Source organism: Oreochromis niloticus, linkage group LG17 (assembly GCF_001858045.2).
Source record: "Oreochromis niloticus isolate F11D_XX linkage group LG17, O_niloticus_UMD_NMBU, whole genome shotgun sequence".
Classification (NCBI taxonomy): Eukaryota; Metazoa; Chordata; class Actinopteri; order Cichliformes; family Cichlidae; genus Oreochromis; species Oreochromis niloticus.
Window position 1 is genome coordinate 2,955,568 of NC_031981.2, and position 18,974 is coordinate 2,974,541.

The 18,974-nt window shown below is 41.5% G+C and overlaps 1 protein-coding gene across 1 annotated transcript in view; it reads left to right on the forward strand.

Moving 5' to 3' along the window:
• Window positions 1-1,713: 1,713 nt before the first annotated feature.
• Window positions 1,714-18,974, forward strand: part of sgip1a (SH3GL interacting endocytic adaptor 1a) — a 71,375-nt gene continuing 54,114 nt past the window's right edge. The window contains exons 1-2 of the mRNA XM_025899459.1: window positions 1,714-1,878; window positions 13,311-13,395. Coding sequence (XP_025755244.1) covers window positions 13,344-13,395 — 52 coding nt within the window. The 5' untranslated portion in view covers window positions 1,714-1,878; window positions 13,311-13,343. The remainder of the gene's footprint in view (window positions 1,879-13,310; window positions 13,396-18,974) is intronic.

Consider the following 18,974-nt stretch of genomic DNA (forward strand, 5'->3'; position numbering starts at 1 on the left):
AGCCAAATAACTTTGAAAGGCCTGGAGAAATCCTAGTATAGTTAGGAACCTCTTGTTTGTGCCAGAAATTATTAGTTTTTTTCTTTTCTTTTGTTTAAAAAATCGTTTAAGATTCAATTCTACTAATCAATCAGCTGTTTATTTTTTTGGAAGGAAAAAAAGGACTTAGCCTCAAGCTTCTCCTGTTCAAAAATGACTTAATCTTCTTAGTCTAAGTCTTTGAATACTGAGGTTTTTTTTAAAAAAAAAAAAAATTATTTTATGTTTAATAAAAAAATAAATAGATAATTAACTGAAGGATGTATTGCAGAACTAGTGTATCAAACTAAGTTTCAGATCAGGTCTAATTGTACTTTAAGTGGACACATTTTAAAGCGACTAAATGAATAAAATCTAAATGTACACGTTATGTTTGCTACACTGAATAATGCCACATTTAGTCTAGCTGTGACCAAGAATTGCAGATGGACTCAGCAGGTTCACACACACACACACACACACACACACCCATTGCCTTTAGGCTCAAGTGTTCGTCTAAAAGAAAAGTTAAACCTGTAGCGACAAAGGCACTGTTGCTATGCTATATTAATGCTTTGAAAAATAACAGGCTTTTCTGTATACGACTAAAGAAGAGACTCAACACGACGATCAGGTATGGTTTGCATGCTCGGGCCAAACTAGACTGGCTGTTGTTAAATAATAAAAAAACAAAATAAATGTGACCGAACGGGGGAAAGACTTTCTTGTTACGCAACACCATCAGACTGCGTGACAAAATATTGTGATTTGCTGGAGGAAATTACTTTCCTGGACGGGTTTGATTAAATATTAACCAATAGTTCGGGTGGATGGAGAGGCTGCTGCAGCAGCTGATGGACAGATATGGATTAGACCACCGAGTGAAACAGGACCTCCAGGTGTTTCACACGTGGTATCTGAATACAAATTCTGAGAAATGATGGGTGTGAAAAATGAAAATAAACAGCAAAACGTGTTACTCACATATGTAATATCTGAATATGGCTTATTTATTTCATGAGTGTACATTGATGGAGTCCGTAAGCGGACACCAAGACCAGTTATCTTCTCTCTTTTAGGAGGTTGGCAGACTACATCCGAGGCTGCTTAGCATAATCTTCTTTTCAGCGTTTGAGAGGTTAAATGCCGATTACACAGCATTTTTAAAATATGGAATCCATAACTCCCATAGTGTAGGTCATTTGACACTTACTGCTGTTTTGAAGACAGTAATAATAACATGTAAAATGTATTAATTACATATATAGTAAAACACATTTTCGCTTCTTCTTGTACGTTAGCCAGACTTCTAACCGGAAGTCACAACCATTTGGGGGTACAAATATATGAAAATATTTCTACCTGCTAATATTTTATAAATGTCTGCAGTTCAGTATGTATGTATGGCTTCACCCACGCAATTGGGTCTCGATTAGCTATAATAATAAATAATACAAATTCCAAATTGCATAATGCCCGTAACAGGTGGAAACAAGCACACCTGTTGAATGGAAGAGTCTGATCTTTTTTTTTTAGGTAGCGGTAGGTCATTTAGCGACTTTGCTTCTTATCGCCTGTTACGTGCATTATCAGCGTTACTCCAATTTTATTCCACTTATTTATTTGTTCATTTTTTAAAAAAACTATATATATTTATTTATTCCATTGGTTCCAGTAACAAGCAAGGTAATATGTCACTTCCGGCAGCCATCTCTTGCCTGACGGTAATTAACAACGGTTGAGTGGTTGAGTGGCTAACGCATCTTAATTTTCCCTGTTGAACAGGAGAAAGAGTTTGTTTGGTTTTACCCGATAAGAAAAGCTTTAAGAAGAACAGTCTCCAAAACTTTCCAAACTGCCGTAAGTATTGTAATTTTAAGGGGGAAAATAAAAGGGTAAAAGTTAGCGACTGAAAAGTAAACCTTATTGTGATGGTTCTAACTGTTGAAGTGAGGGTCAGCTACAGGTGAAGCAATAGTACTAAACACAAACTCATTAGTTTAATGTGTGTGTCACGCTTTTCAAGTGGTGTGCAGGGCTTTACCTACTATTGGTCGCTAAAATGATACAGTAAAGATAAATGAATAAAAATCATGACATATACTAAGATATCTTAGTCCAAAAACATGGCACTACTTTAAAGGTGGGATGGTGCTCGTCATTTATACAGAGCCATTTCCACCATTATGTATAACACAGTAGCCATGCCTTTCGCTTAGGACAGGACAAATTGACTTTAAATTGTTAAGAACATTAAAACATGGCAATATTACTTGACTTGGGAAAGTAGGAGACTCCAGCAACAGGCCAGAAGTAACATAACTGAACTGGTTTTACATAGTACCATGGAAGTTGATATTTTATTTGGGTAATTTTAGGGTTTAAATAAAGTAACTATGGCTCAGGCACCATTTACCAACACTTATTAATATTATTGATCCACTTGTATTCATTGAGGTCCTGTAAACAACATCTTGCGTACTAGAAATGTAGCTCAAAACTTCTGTTTTTTTAGTAACAGGAACCACATCAGGGAATTGGAAAAACTCCCAAATCTCAGGGGCAGAAACTAATCTCGTGAGTTATAGCTGTGCAAGTTCACATGGATGATGCGTGCACATTAAATCAGCATTGCGGTGCATTTTACCATTATTTTTTTTTTTTACCAAAGAGTGTCCTACCAGAGTGTGTTTTTGCCCAAGGCCTTTACGTTTTAAAACACAGCTGATTAACTGTGGTCCTTAAAGATTCTTCCTTTATTTGAATATGAATGTTTGCCGTTGACCTCTTTGACCCATCTTAGTTGTGAAACCAGAAAGGATAGAAGTGTATTTGTCAGTGATTAAAACACTTGGGACCTTCTTTCCAGCAGTAAATTTCAAATGCACGGTCTTTTGTCCCTGATATTCACCAATGCTTTTATGAACAGAGTGCCTTTGGGCATGCAAGCCTCTGTAGTCTGGAATGGCTCAGTTGCAGACATTAGTTACCAAGGGTCTTGAGTTCGGTGCTCCCCGTCAGCATTTTGGAGCAGCACAATGGACCATAGCAGCTAGTTCACGTTCATTACACAATGTTCCAGTCCAGCTCATGCTGTGGTAGAGCCGGAGAAGGGAAATAGTGACTTTTGATTAAACGGCTGAGTAATTGTGTTTTGCCATTAGCGTACCGCAGTCGATTCATTCATGTCGATGTTGACTGAGCTCAGTGCATTGTGAGGTTTGGCTCATCGGAACAACAATCAGCATTTGTTAGGGAAATTTAAAGGAAAATCTGATGGAGTATGTTTTGTAAGAACTGTGGTGTTTATGCCTAGGGAGGGGGGCGGGTAGTTGAATCAAAATACAAAAGGCCAGTCTGTACGTCATAAACACGTGATGGAATCCGTGTCCGTTCAACGTGCATTTCTTCAGTTTGTCATTTAAATCGAACTGGTGTTGCTGCATGTGATGATTCTCATACTGCTACCTGAGGCGGAGGGCTGGCTCATATTCTGTCACTTCCGTCCTGTATCAGTGGTGGCACCAGCGTAAACACGTGTGAGAAAGTAGCAGTTAAGTCAGATCCTCTGAGAGAAAGTGTTGAAGCATATTTATTCAAATTAAGACTTGGCCAAAAGTCGTGCAACCGGTGCCTTGAAACAGAAACGTGGAGACCTCACAGGAGGGGACACGTGGCAGTTAAAGAATCCTGAATAGAAACATGTTACAGAATTTTATAATAGCAAAGAAAAAAGTTGTCCCTTCTCCAAATGAGCCAGTCAAACAGTTGAACTGGCAAATGTGTTGTTACCTTGACACATGTGAAAATAGGTCATGACTGCTTCAGATGTGTAGTGGCATGCATGTCTGTAGTGTCTTGGTGATGGTAATGAAGTCAGTATGTTGTGTAGCCTGACACATTTGTCATAACTAGACTGTAATTTAGATCAGGATGGGTAACAAACACAAACTTTTGTATGCTGATTCTTTACATGCAGCTTTTATTTCTTATTCACCGTTGACATTAGTTATGTTTGTGTTTATAGTCATCAAAAGAACTGCCCAGAGACATGACCAAGGTGGCTGCCAAGTGGTGAGACCTGATAGTGAAAGGGCTTTGTTATAGGTACAGCTCCAAGTTTGGGGGTATCATGTTGAGACAGCCAGAGCCCTGCTGCACATGTGAGTGTCGGAAGTCAAGTGAGTTCATGTAGAGGTTATTGATATGTGGGAAAAACTGCGGGGGAGAGAAGGGGTTGCCAAGTTTGAGGATAATGAATGAGGTTTTCGGTTTTGGGTGTTCTTTGCCTGGGAAATTCAGACTGGGAAACTTTCTGATCCTCGTTTCCTGTGTTGTTCTGTGGAAACCCTTAAATGCACAAATATTATTATTCAGTGGAATCTGGGCTCTGACCACGAAGGCAATACTGTGTCCATGTTTCACAATATAGGGGATGGACACACGCAGCATTACAAACTGATCATCTTTATTTGTTCTGTTGGAATCTAGTTTTCCATGGGTGACTTGTCATTTGCAAAGTTCAGTAAATGTATTCATTTTATTTTGCCTCTCAGATATTAATTAGGAATCATTAAAAAAGGCGCGTGCAGATAAATTAGTAGCACCTGCATAAGACGACAACCTTTGTGAGTGACGTTGTTTTTGTGTATTATTCCCTCTGAAACATTGCTGAGGATACATTAAAATATATCCTCAGCTTGTCGCTTGCATGATTAAATGCTAAAAGTGGTGGTGGTGTTACTGCTGGAGGAGGAGTGAGTCATTCATGCTGTCTTAGCCATAGGGGGAAGCCTTATGTTCTACTGTGGAGTAGCAAAGTATTTCCTCTTTCACTCAGTTTGGCTGTCTGTATGTTTTCTGTGTGGCTTGCCCACCATTCCTTCAGTTGCATTATTATTTATCTGTACATTTCTGTTTCTGACTGGATGTCTGTGAAGGTTCTCATTCATCCAGGTCATCGTAGTCAAAGGAGTTTGCAAAGAAAAGCGTCTGGACTTCTTTAAGTTGCTTGAAGATGTTTCACCTCTCATCCGAGAAGCTTCTTCAGTTCTAAGGTCAAATGGTCGAGAGTCCTAGATTTAAACTCAGTGGGAGTTTCCCCCCAAGGAGGGACAAAGGACCCCCTGGTGATCCTCTAATCACATGCGCCAAGGTGTGAAAGTGGGTGTGGGACCTAATCAGCCAGGGTTTCGGGTGAGCTCATTGTGAAACCTGGCCCCACCCTATCATGTGAATTCCTGAGGTCAGATGGCCCAGGATGTGAGTGGGCGTTAAGGCGTCTGGGGAGGGAACTCAAAACTGGATTATAGATGGCAGACAGTTGGTGTCGTAAACCACCGCCTCTGTTCAAAGATGGTCGCTCACAGTGGACATAGATGGCCTCTTTCACTCCTCTTTCAAACCATCTGTCCTCTCTGTCCAAAATGTGAACGTTGGCATCCTCGAAAGAGTGACCTTTATCCTTAAGATGCAGATGGACTGCTGAGTCTTGTCCTGTGGAGGTGGCTCTTCTATGTTGTGCCATGCGCTTGTGAAGTGGCTGTTTGGTCTCTCCGATGTAGAGGTCTGGGCATTCCTCGCTGCACTGTACAGCATACACCACGTTGTTCAGTCTGTGTTTTGGAGTTTTGTCTTTCGGGTGAACCAGTTTCTGTCTGAGTGTGTTGCTGGGTCTGAAGTACACTGGGATGTCGTGTTTGGAGAAAACTCTCCTGAGTTTCTCTGATACACCGGCTACATAGGGGATGACAACGTTGTTGCGTCTGTCTTTCTTATCCTCCCTCGCTGGTGTCTGATCTTCTTTTCTGTGCCTCTTTGCTGACTTTATGAACGCCCAGTTAGGATAACCACATGTTTTCTGACTGGAGTTATTTAGGGGGTTTTCAGAATGGGAAGAGGGAGCCAGTCGGTGTTTATGAGCAGTGATCATCCTGCTCGATTGTTTTCCTTTAGCCTGATGAGTTGAAATTTTCTGTGTTGCAGAGCTTTAGACTCTCCTGTCCAACTGAAACTTGTTAGAAAAAAACTGAAGGAAAAGGGGAGGCTGTCTTGGGATTGCATATCTATTTTGGGACCTAAGCTGATACCTGAGTTTATTTTTCTACATCGATATGTACGCATGGTTTAAGCACAGACTTATTTTTCCTGTGTGAAATTGAAGGTGTTATATAGTGGTGGTTGTTCTGTGAGCACCACTGATGCTGCTCAGTTCACCCTTAGATGATCCTGACTCTTTTTACCTAAGGACAAAAAATGCCACCTTCCCAACAACTGCGGTAAAAATATTATATAGTAATTTTTTCAACTTTAAAATACTTGATGTTTTAAAACTACTTCAGCCTGAAAAATAATTTCAAATATTAATTATAATTTTTGCAATTTCACCCTTTAAAGCCCAGTATGTTTACATAATTCCACTGTTTTCTATTGAAAAAACAATTTCCATAAAATACATTTCAAGGAATATTTGATTGTTGTTTTTATTAGGCCTTAAGATGAGTCAATGATTAGCAGCAACATGTGTTTTTATTTTTTTCTGTAATGTCAGAATAAAACAAAACAAAACCTGAGACCAGTGATCCAAAGGACAAAAAATGGCAGCTTCGCAAAAGCTGCTGTAAAAATACTATGATGTAATATTTTTTTCCCACTTTAAATGACTCAGTCTTTTAAAACTACTTCAGAGTAAAATGCAACTATTAAATATATTTAATGGACAGACTGCTGTCTTTGCAATCAAGGTTCCCATATGGTGCTGCCAGCTCGTCGATTTCTGTCTCTGCAAAAGTCACACTGCCCTTAAGTTTGCTGATGAGAGGGGCTCGCAGCAGCACCCTGCAGATTTGAACTGATTCCTTTTTTGCCCTGTAAACATTGTCCAAAATGAGCATGGCCTGTAGTTCCTCTGTGTCCACATAAGCCACTCAGTGTATCCCGTGCAGGTTTGTCATGGTCACAATTTACTGCAGGATTTCGTCCATCGCAGCAGTGCGTAGCTGGTGGCGTGGTGTTGTGTAGGTCCCGGGATCAAACCTCTGGCTGCTGGGATGTAGCAGAGCGTTGCAGTTTTTGTGGGAGACCAAGATATGGAGAAAGTCCGACCTGTCACTGCTTCAACGATCTCCTCTCTACTCTCACCTTCAGATTGGCCAGTTGAACTTCAGCTGGTCTGTTTCTACCTCTGATGCCTCCTCCATGTCAGCCTCAGAGGAGGATGAGGTGCCGTCTTCACACTTAAAGTGCACGATCATTTCCAGAACCTCCTTTGTGCTGTAAAGTCTTGCACTACTGCTCAGACGTCTAACCGTGGCTGCAGTGCAGCTGCATAAACTACTTAAACGAGAACCAATATAAAGTCCAATTTTGTTTTGGTTCTTGCTGTTGAGATATTTCTCAAGCTCTGAAAGGTTACTCATCATTTACTGTTATTAAATTAGCTTGAAACGCAGAGTGTGGCCTTCTAAGAGAAAAGGCTTGAAGGTGGCATTTTGGTCCCCACAAGTATAGTAAACTTGCAATTTTGGTCTCCACAGAGATATGACACCACACACACACACACACACACACGCTCAAACAAACACACACACACACACACACACGCTCAAACAAACACACACACACACACACACACACACACACACCATTATCTAACATCAGTAATGGCACACTTATCATTTCCCTTGCAGAAAACAGAAAAAGTGACATTTTGCTGCATGCTTTGAATGGTAAAAAGTAGCGCCACCTGGTGGACAGTAATCCAAAGTAAAATTTTAACATAAAGGAATGTTAGTTGATGTCAAGATAATTGTGGGCATTTTTTGGCCTAAAATGTGGCGTTTTTGCGTAGCGTAGCCGTTTTAAGCTAATTTAAGGAACTGAGACAACATTTTTAAAATTAAAAAAAAATAAAAATCTTCTAGTAAGTATGAGCTATTAATTTAGCACAGCCAAAATGGCATGAAAATTATAAAAGGAATGGCACAAAATGTGCCCAGGATCCTCTGAGGGTTTAAAAGTTGAGAATTTACTGGAAGTGAGCATGAGGAGTTTGGGTGAGCTGTGTGTGCGTGGGTGAGCTGTGGCTTTCTGAGGAAAAAGAGTGTGCTTTATTTTTTGACACCCAGGAGCTTCTGTGAAACAAGTCGGAGATAAGTAACACAGAGCTCTGTATGCGCCTTGTATGCCAGTGTAAAGGCAGATGCAGGTATGTGATGTATATTTATATATAGATGAGTAGACTCGCCTCCCTTGTGGTGTGTCACTTTCAGTCGTGGAAAGGAGTCGAGATCTTGGAGCAACTTTTGCTGCGCTTCAACACAGGATGACACATTGCAGGCTGACACAGCGCTGCGGTCAAATGTCACAGAAGGAATCTTGTAAAAATGCTTTTAGACAGCAAGCAGTTGTTGCTTCTGCATCCATTGTCTTCAAACGAAACACGATAGCAAACGTTAAGATCACCAAGAGTGTCCCGGGCCTTTGCCCTGTCAGCCGCAGCTGTACAAGACTGCTCTCGGCGTTCGTGGCGGTTCAACATTTTCAACTTGCTGCTGTGGCGAATTCTGTATCCATGGCAACCAAAGGGAGGCAAAGACTACAGGAGCTGATATTATTATGTCTGAGTTTCTTGAATTATGCCTCCTCAGCAGCACAGAACAGACAGATCAATGAAAAGAAAGCGTCTGTCAGCAACATCAGAACGTTCAGAACCAACCAGCAGCATCAGGACACTAAGCTGAGGCAGCAGCTCTCGTGCAGCATGTATACCACAAGCTGCTGCAATCCACTGTCAGTGTACATTTATTAAAACCTATAGTGGGAATTGGTATAACAGCCAGTTCAACGTCAACTGGTAATAGCCAAGCTCAATAATAACTGTTGTCCCATAGTTGTATTTGGTACAGATAAAGGAAACAGTAAATTCTTTTTCCTCAGCAGAGTAGGAGGAGCTAGGAAATGCTAGTGTAGGCTAGAGTACTAGCTTTCTTGCCATCAGACTTTTTGACATGTGGAGTTGTTTGGCATGTGTTATCGTTGGTTTTTGACCAGTTCTCCTGTGTTTGGAAGCTTTTATAGCAGGTACAGTAGTTATCACCAACTCTCCTTTGTTGCTATTCTCTGTATTTATTTCCGGCCGTCCTCTCTGTCCATGACAGTAGATGAAATGGTCATTAATGACTGCAACATGCAGTAAACTCTCTCTCTGTGCTTAAATGAGTGAACACACATTTTGTAAATAATGTCTTAAGTTTCCTGAGTGAGTCTTGGATTAGTGAGGTACACTAGTATTGTTCATTTAATGAAAATATGGTAAAAATGTTGCTGAGAATGACTAAATAGGATTACCCAGCCACCCCTTCCCATTGTACACACTTGCAGGCAGACTCCACCTTACAAGTATTTAGTTGATGACTCATACAGTGATATCGATCAACTGTTTTTCCAGGGACTAGAGAACTGAAGTGACCGTGGAGAACCTGGTTTGTGCTTTGTTTCTGAGAGCAGGAATGTTATTTTGATTACTGGGTTTGTGAGTAAAGACTTTTCTTGCGTCATGACTGCCTCATGACCCGTTGTCCTAAGTCACAAACTAAGTTAATTCTTCTCCCTCTGAAGCGTTGTAAGATCCAGAAGTTCTTTTTTTTTATCTACTATTTTAAGATGCTTCATAAATTATTGCTCCAGTTAAATGTGTCATTGGGAGGCCCATCCTGGTTCCTATCACACAAAACCTATATTAGACACATCCTTGTGGGTGTTCCACCAAAATAGAGCGAGCCAGTAAGCAAGTGTAGGCAAATTCTCTTTTTTTTCCCAACTGTAAGTCGGTATTAAACTATGGATTTCATTTGTGTGAGTTGTTAGCTCAAAGTCTCCTTTATGAAGGATGTGGATCTGTTACATAAAGCCTCCATATAAATGTGTTGCAAGTTAAAAATGTAGTCGGTTTGAATTATCCAAAGAGTCGGACAGTATAGAAGTCGCATCTGTGCTATTTCTGCCGTTGTGTGAAATAGTCCTTTGAAACTCCCTTCAGTGAGTTCATCTGGCTCCATTCTGTCATCTCAGCCTGGCTGTCCAAGCAAAGTACGGTACTCTTGGGAGTGGCCTAATTTAAACTGCTCCACTGTTTATAGATATAAGCTGATCGTATAGCAAGTTTGCTCTGTGTTTATTTAGGTCTGGGGCCTCTGTGAAGATGATCTTTGGTGTGAATAAGAAGGACACACCAGTGTTGACATCTTGGAGACCATTGGGGAGACGGCAGAGCAGACCAGTTCAGGATCAGAGACATGAGCTCATCTCTTCCATCCCCTATTCTCAGGCTGAAGAGAGAACTGGGTTTTAATGGGGGCCTCTAGCAGGGGGTTGACTCAGGAAGCGGTTTCGGGTTAGCAGGAATGCAGTGAGAAGACAACAGCGTAGATTTTCAGGCTAAAGTATGAAGCGAATTTGAATTTTGGCTTGCACATAAAGTATACACACATGCCAGATATTTATTCCACTGACCTGACACCAAAAATGATGTAGCATACAGAAGAGAAATACTGGAATACATATGTTTTATTCTAACTTAGCTTTAGATAATAGCCCCAGTGGCATCAGACTAAACAAGACAGATTCACCCATGAGCTGTTAGTCAGCCCTCCTCAGTATAATCAAGTAATCAGGAAGTGTCTGCTAATCACACAGACAATCTTTCATCATCTAATGTGTATGTGTGACTGCAACCCTGGGCAGGACGCAAGTGGGGTAATGACAAAACACAGCGTGTCTGGCTGGTGGTACTAACGGACTGAGAGCATTGTGAGTGGCTGAATGGCACGTAGGCACACAACATGGCACACTGTCCTTGCCACACCTTATCGCCCTGCCCGCCTCTCCCTGTCACCGAGTGGAATGTTGTTTTGATTCGGCTGCACTCACCGCTGGCTAATCGGTGGACGGCTGTTTGTTTACATTTAATGAGTGCAGGCTAATCACCGTCCCTCATCAGAGCACTTTGGAGTGGAGGGTGGAGGTTTGCAGGGATGTTTCTTCAGCAGTGTGCGGGAAATGGCACGAGGCCTTGGGCTGTGAAACGTGACTGTTGCAACATGAGCAAAGGGAATTCCCACTATAGATGTTTTTAACTGAGAGCCATCATATCTGTGATACTCTGCTCTGTGTTGACATACCTCAGGTGCAGCACGTGCTGTTCCAGGTAGGTAAAAGGTGACAAGGGAGTCATGTAGAATGGTGCTGATGAAATCCATAGGCAATATTGTGTTAGGCAGAAAATGAGAGATTCTCCATGAACAGCTGATATTTTTACAAGAGTCTGGTGCAATGTTTGGGATTCAGCCTAACATAGTTGGGCCATTTAAAAATGTGCATAAGATGATTTAAAAAAAAAAAAAAAAAAAAAAAAAAAAATGTTTCCAGTATGGCCACGTCCATGCTTTTTCATGGAAATGGTGTATACTACTGGATTATACTAATGTCCCACATTCCAGTGCAGTAGTGATGCATTTCAGATTTTCTTTTTTTTTTTTTTGTAATAATACATAAAGTATTAAAAATACAATCAATATATCCACTACTGACTGTCTAATCAACAGAATGGTCTGGAACCAGCTGCTGCTGATGCAAACAGAAAAGAACAACTTGTACAGCATTGCTATTTTTGTTTACTGGGGACACTGACGATAGAACTAGAACGTATTTGATGTATGATAAGCAGTTCAGCCTCACCGTCCTCTCCCAGCGGTTTCTTGCTTGACGAAAAGCAGTTTTCTACTAAATGTAGCCTCTATGCTGTAATTCGTATAGTAACAGCGATGACCCATTTGCATTTTTCTTGTGGGTTTTTGCTGGTGGCGTGGACAGTTTTGGACCTGCAGACAGATGCAGAGACATTTTTGAAAAATACCCAGATTTAGAGCAACACTGCACCCAGCAGGCGAAAGGCATGAGCAAAGGTGGCGAGAAAGTAGGTCAGAGGGAGGGAAGCGGTGGGTGTTTGTTAGTGGGTAGGGGTAGATGCACATACAGAGCAGAAATGGTGCAGAGGGTGGTGGGAAGGATAGTTAGATTGGGTGAAGAGGGTTGAGGAAGAATTATTTTCTCTATCTTCTGCAGCTTGCTGCCATCTGGGACGTAAACCAAATGTGCCAGAAAGAGCTTTCTTGCCCATAGTCTATATTTGAGTAGTTAGCACTGTTTATCCAAACACTTAACAGACTGCTCTGTTCTAAGAAGAGATGTTTACAGGGCTCAGGAATTTGCAGCACTGTGCTTAAACATGAAAATGAATGTCAGTGCTGTCACCTCCATTTTAATCATAGCAACTAGTGTTCGTGTAATCAGCTGTTGTCACTGGAACTATTACTGTAGGTGTGAGCCTACATGTGATCATGTCTGCATCCCTTTTGTTGATCTATTGTTTCATAATTGTGTCTTACTTTGTGTTACTGCTCATATTTTATGACTAATCACACACCATGCAGGTGCAAGTCTATCTGGAGCAGAGGGGTCGGCGAGGTATTTTATGGAGAATAAAGTACTGCGTTTAAGTGAACAGTAGGTGGCACCACTAGCATGTGCATTTTTGGAGTTTGAAGCAAGTTCAACCATTCAGTTCACCTGAAATTGCCAGTGCCACATGCCAATTTGTATCCACTTAAACTGGAAGAGAGAAAAAAATGTAGCTAAACAAGCTTGGGGGCCATGTTTTAGAATGATGGACAAATTTACTCTGCACATCTTTTATATATATCTCTCTATATTTGTACTTTATAGTTTAACTTGAAACTGTAGTTTATTAGTTTTGGTTAGTCTGTGAATCTGTCAAAGTGTGCAGTATCTCAAATCTAAAGAGGCGAATTTAGACATTTTTGAAATGCTCTAAACTTTTCCCTGTTGGAAATCACAATAATAAAATTCATTATGCAGATGAAACAGTTTGCATGATAAAGATGCATATGCTGTCTTCTGCACTGCAGAACTTAGGCAGAATTCGATGAAACCGTTCCCATAGGACACGTTGACCTTCAGTGCTTGACAAATCTGTACTCACAGGCTGAGGCTACCGTGCCCCATTACTATTCTACACAGGTTGCGGGCATTGCTTCACGAGTACACTTGCAATTGTCAGCATCAGCACACCTTTGTGTTCTCCAAAGACCTTAGTTTATTAGTTATACGGTAGCCTTTGGTAAATATTCATCCTCATCTCTCTCTTCTCTTTCCGGTGAACCGTCGTTGTCCATGTTCGTTGTCTTCCTTCTCATCCCCCTGCCTGGCTGGAGTGAGAGCAGCGGGGTCCATGGAGAGAGCTACTGATGGCTGAGGAGCTGTGTACCGGCTGGTTTCGTATCATTGCAGGTACAGTAGGTAAAACACCTTTATTTTTGCAGCAGCACATCACCTCCTCAGCAGTTTGAACATGGATCAACAATTTACCCTTAGAATAAGGCATGAAGGTCACCCACCACTTTCAGTTTCTGCATTTTTAGAATCTCAAGCAGTTTACTCACCGGTCCTGCAGTGAAGTGGACTTCATACTGCATTAGCTAATGCATGCTTGTATTGATGCATGACAATATATGAATGCTTTTGTTTATGTATCCACTGTGGCTACATGTTCGCTGTACTGTGTGGTGTGCCCTTTTTAAAAGTGTGTGTGTGTGTGTGTGTGTGTGTGTGTGTGTGTGTGTGTGTGTGTGAGAAAATGAGATGGGAAAGCTAGAAAATAGAGCAGCATAAGTTCCTTCCTATCCAGACACATGCAACTCATTTCTCATAAGCAACATTCTCTTCTACTTCCTGTATGTCCATACATCATCTACCTTTTGGTTACATTCGAAACCAAATCTAATAGAGATCAGATATTACAGAATTAAAGACGTTTCCTTAGATTACTTGCTGATAATCTGCCTTTACTGTAACATAGTCTACTGGTTTGTTAATTTAACAATACAATTAAGAAGTTAAAAAACGTTATGTGATGTGTACATCATGTGCACATGTGTCCTTGGTCCAACACGGCTGAGTTAAATGGCCAAATGACCTCCTCAGTGTGTCCTAAAGTTCTCCAGAGGCCTGGTAATGAACTAATTATTTGATTCAGATGTGTTGACTCAGGGTGAGATCTAAAATCTCCAGGACACCGGCACTCAAGGCCTGGAGTTGGACTCCCCTGGTATAGAAGAACTGTAGGAGACCGATGCAGTACTGTGAAAAAGTGTTTTAATATTAGACCAATATAACCTGAGTAAATGAAGAAAAAAATGTACTTTTTAAATTGCAGTTTCATCTATTAAGTAGGGATGGGTATCGTTTAGGTTTTATCCGATACCGGTGCCAAACCGGTACTTTTGAAACGGTGCCGGTGCTTAAAGAATGGAGAACACAAACTTTGTCCAAAAACCTCTCATGTTCAGCTGTTTTTTGTTTGTTTTTTTTTGTTTGTTTTTTTTTTGTAAAAAGATAACAATGTTAGCCTTTTCTGCAGCTATAGGGCATATATGGTCTCACTCTTGGCTGGAAGCAGTGCTTAAACAATGGAAAAAAACACAAACTTTGTCCAAAAACCTCTCATGTTTAACTGTTTTCCACTTTTTCTTTGGTCATTTTAGCCTTTTTGGCCAGGGTGAAGGGAGTATCTGCCATCAAACAAGAAGACAGCCGCATGTAACTACGAGGGTGTTTGCTAGTTCACCTTACATGCATTAATGTAATAATGTGGTTAGCCTACTCAACGTTAATTACACACGAACAACATGAAGCTACTCACGCAGAGGAGAACGGCTGCTGCTGCCATCATCATCCGTCATCATTTCACTGACAGGGCTAGGGGCCAGGACTCTCCTCTTCGGGTTTTTGGGGGATGTTGCTAACTCCGGGTCCGATAACAGGCACCACACCCGCAGTAGATGTGCACGGTGTGAGGTCTCGCAGCAAGCTATCAAATACGGTGCATTTCTCGGCTTTTAAAAAAACGCTATGCGTCACCAGGTGTTTCATCAGATTTGAGGTGTTACCTCCTTTGACAGTATCACAGTATCAGCTTAAAGCACTTGTTGCAGGCTGCTGAGTTTGCATCTTTTGCTGTGAAGTACAGCCAGACTTTGACCGCTTCGCCTTGGGCATTTTTAATCTGTAGCTCTGCTCTAAAAGAACATACGTACCTGGGCCCGCCTACTATCCTTGGAAAGGTAAAATGATTGGCTAGAATCCAAAGTGTATGACATCTCAGGAAAAAAAAAAGCACCGAAATAAAGCACCGAAATGTGCGCTGCTTTTCGGTCTGGTTACTACCGTTTATGTCAGAACCGTTGCCATAATGGCACCGGATACTGGTGCCCATCCCTACTATTAAGTGGGGGAAAAGCTCTCCAAACCTAACTGGCCCTATGTGAAAAAATAAGTGCCCCCTGTGTTAAATCATGAATTAACTGCAGTTTTTTTTAAAGTTCAGTTTCACTCGCCACACCCAGACCTGATCACTAAAATCTCCAACAGCGCATTGACTCATCCAAGAGGTCACAAAAGAACCCAGAATAACATCTGAAGGACTGCAGGATTCACTTGCTTCAGTTGAGGTAGTTCAGGTGTTCACGATTCAACAATAAGGAAAAGACTGGGCAAAGATGGCATCTGTACACAGCTTAAGCTTTAGGAACATTTTAGTGCCGTTACGTTTGGCATAAAACTAAGACAGCATTTTGTAAAAAGAGCATCATACCAAGAGTCAAAGGTGGTGGTGATGGATGGTCTGGGGCTGCTTTGCTTCTTCAGGATCTGGACGTGTTGATGTAATTGATGAAACCACGAATTTTCTTCTCTAGCACAAAGTCCTGAGCGTGTATGACATTAGTTTGACATACCGATTGATGTCCAGACATTCTCCTTTGTATGTAGTTGGTGTGTGTGCTAGGGTATTTATTCTTTTGTTAGTAACCCCCCCCCCCCCCCCCCCCCCCCCCCCCCCCCCCGGTCTCATTTTTTAAAATCTTTGACTTTTTCATTAACTGCTGTGGCAGCACTAATTAGCTGCATAATCATCATGCACGGCTCTCTAATAGAAATAAGAAATATTGTTTTAATTGCTAACTTACTCATGGAAACAAATGAACTATATATTAATGGTACTACAGTACAGTGAGTTAATGGTGCCATATTTCTGATTCAGAAGCATCAAAGTTCCAGCACCAGCACAAAATGTTAAATATCTGTCATGATACTCTGTGGACACTAGATGACAGTGTAGGGGAAGATGATGTTTGTCTTGAGGCAAACATAACAAGCATGGCTGAAACTAGAAGAACAATGGGGAAGAAAATTAGCAAGGGATGGTGTAAGTGATAAGAAAGATGAATGGATAAAGGCAGGGAGGATAAAAAATTACAAAGGTCACAGAGATTACTTAGCAAAGCTTTAGAGCTACTGGGACTGGGGGTAAGATGAGGGTGTGGACCCTCTCCTTGGGGGCATCAGTGGTGGTTGCTACAGAAGAGCTGGCCCGGCAGCAAGAAAAGGATGAAAGGAGGGAGAAGGCAGTGACATAATGAGTAACATCGAAGCAACTTGACAGAAAATAATGCAGTGAAAATGAGAAAGAAGCGTGAAATTATAAATGTGAGAGGAAGATTTGGAGAGAGTAGTTTTATATCACAGCAGTGTAAGAATGACCTCAGGAAGAATAGCTGCTGAAGTGCTTGAGCTAATGGTGATTCTAATGAACTGAGGGTTGCCCAGCTGGCTCTGCTCAAACATGAATAACGACGTGTATTTTGGCTCTTGGGATTATTCTGTAGTTCTATACATGCACATGTATGTGTAGAATAGGATAGAATGCCTTTTATTGTCACTATACACATGAACAATGAGATAAAGAGCATCTCCTACTCAGTGCAGACCTGTGGGGAAGAGGGGGGGTGCACAGTTCTGCAGCACTATATACATATGAACACTATATAAATATATAAAATGAACAAATATGCAAATAAATAGTGTTATGTATTTACAGTGTGGTTATTGAATTAAGTATTGCACAGTGGTGATGGTAGTTGTGTAGTCTGTGTAAAGAGGGAAGTCCTTGGATTTGGGGGGTAGAACTTTGTTGATCAGTGCATTTGTGAGTTCAGGGTGGTCACGGATTTTGGGAAGAAACCGTTCTTGAGTCTCAGTCTTTGGGCTGATGCACCTATAGCGCCTCCCTGAGGAAGCAGGTTGAACAGGTCAAAATCAGGAGGCCTATATATGTATATAGCATGTAGTCTTCTTTGCTAACACATGTTCATCACATGCTCTCTGTGCTTTTCAATGTGAATAATATAGATGTGATTTGAGGTAATGTGTGAAAATTCATAAACAGCCTGAATGTGCTATAATTAAAGATTTTGTATAACTTTATCAAACATCGGTAATTAAGAGGATATTAAGAGATGTGCATGTGCAATTTTTTTTTTCCAGAACCGTGAAATGCAATTTATAAATATTTTAAAATACATTTTAAAAATGAATATAGTTATTTAATGTTTTATTAATAAGTGTTTGAATGAGGCGTGTAGTGTAAAATGCTTTGAGTGCTCAAACAAGGTAAAAAAGCATTATAATAGAACCAATCCCGTTACCATTCACTGAATACCTACTACTACTGTTACTACCTCTTCAGCTGCTCCTGACACTGCCAGCAGGAGAAATGAAACATGAGTAAACATGTCTTTTCCAGACTTAAAGACCAGTGGGTACAAATTACCCAATGTCTGCATTTGTGGCTCATTGTTATTCTTTTCTTCTGTTTCTCCAGAGTAAAATCTCACTTTGCTGTTTGATTTGTCACATTTGCCCCCACCCCTCTTCACTCTCCACCCTCTCATAGAAAATTAATCAGCGCACACACACAAACACCAGCACACACCCCTCTCCGGAGGCTGGTCTGTCATCGGCTCTTCCTGTTTGTTGGCTGCAGCTGTAGCCTGCGTTGCCGTGACGTTGCACCGGTCGATTCTCGTCCCAGTGCGGTGGGAAAGCACAGAGACAGAAAAAGGCAGCTAAATGAGACAGACTGGCAGAGAGACGGTAAGGTGGGAGGGAACGGGGAGAGGAGCAGAGAAAGAGGGCAGAGTGAAACCGCACCGATATTCCAAAGAGGGCGGGACACGGAGGCAGTTACTAGAGAATTAGGTGCTGTGCAGGACGGTGCAGGGCAAGGATTTTGCGCAGTAGTGACTTAATATAGACCACGTTTTTAATTTTGTATCAACATGGGTTGTCACTTGACTCATACCCCCATTATTCTCTGTGACCAAAAAATAGATTCATGCCTGGGTACCTCGGCACTGACATAAGGTAGGGTGAAGGGTAGCTGTGTATGCATGTGTGTATGTTACTCTGTTTGTGTGGCTTCTATATTTAAACCGCACATATCTGTTTGCTTCCTTGGATGCTCTGTTTGGACATGTAAACATGTAAATGTGCACAGTTATTTGTCAAGTAAGAGAGGTTACTAATGTAGCCTTCTCTCTTGGGGGACAGTGTCAGGAGATTGAAGCTGTAAGCCATGTGACTGCACAAAGAGCTGCAGGGATTGGCTAAGGTCATCTGTGACCTCAGCATACTGCCTCAGCCCCCCCTCCTCCAAACACACACACACAACCCTCCCTCTAAATCTCTCCACCTCCTTCTCCCTTCCCTGCCTCTTTTATTTTTTTCCTCCAGTTTGCTTTTTCCCTACCTCTCAGCATCCTCGGCTGCGTGTAGGTTTGAGCCGCAGCAGCAATAGCAGCAGCAGCATCCATGGCTCCAGCTCTGATCGACATCTAGGCTGTCCCTACCCCTCCTCTCTCTCGCTCTTCCATCTCTCTGTCTGTCTCCCTCCTGAGCTAGTTGACAGGCGACGTCTGGGGGTGTTGGAGGTTCACAGTTAGCCAGGGCGTTAGCCACGAGCACACAGCTGCTCTGCTGCC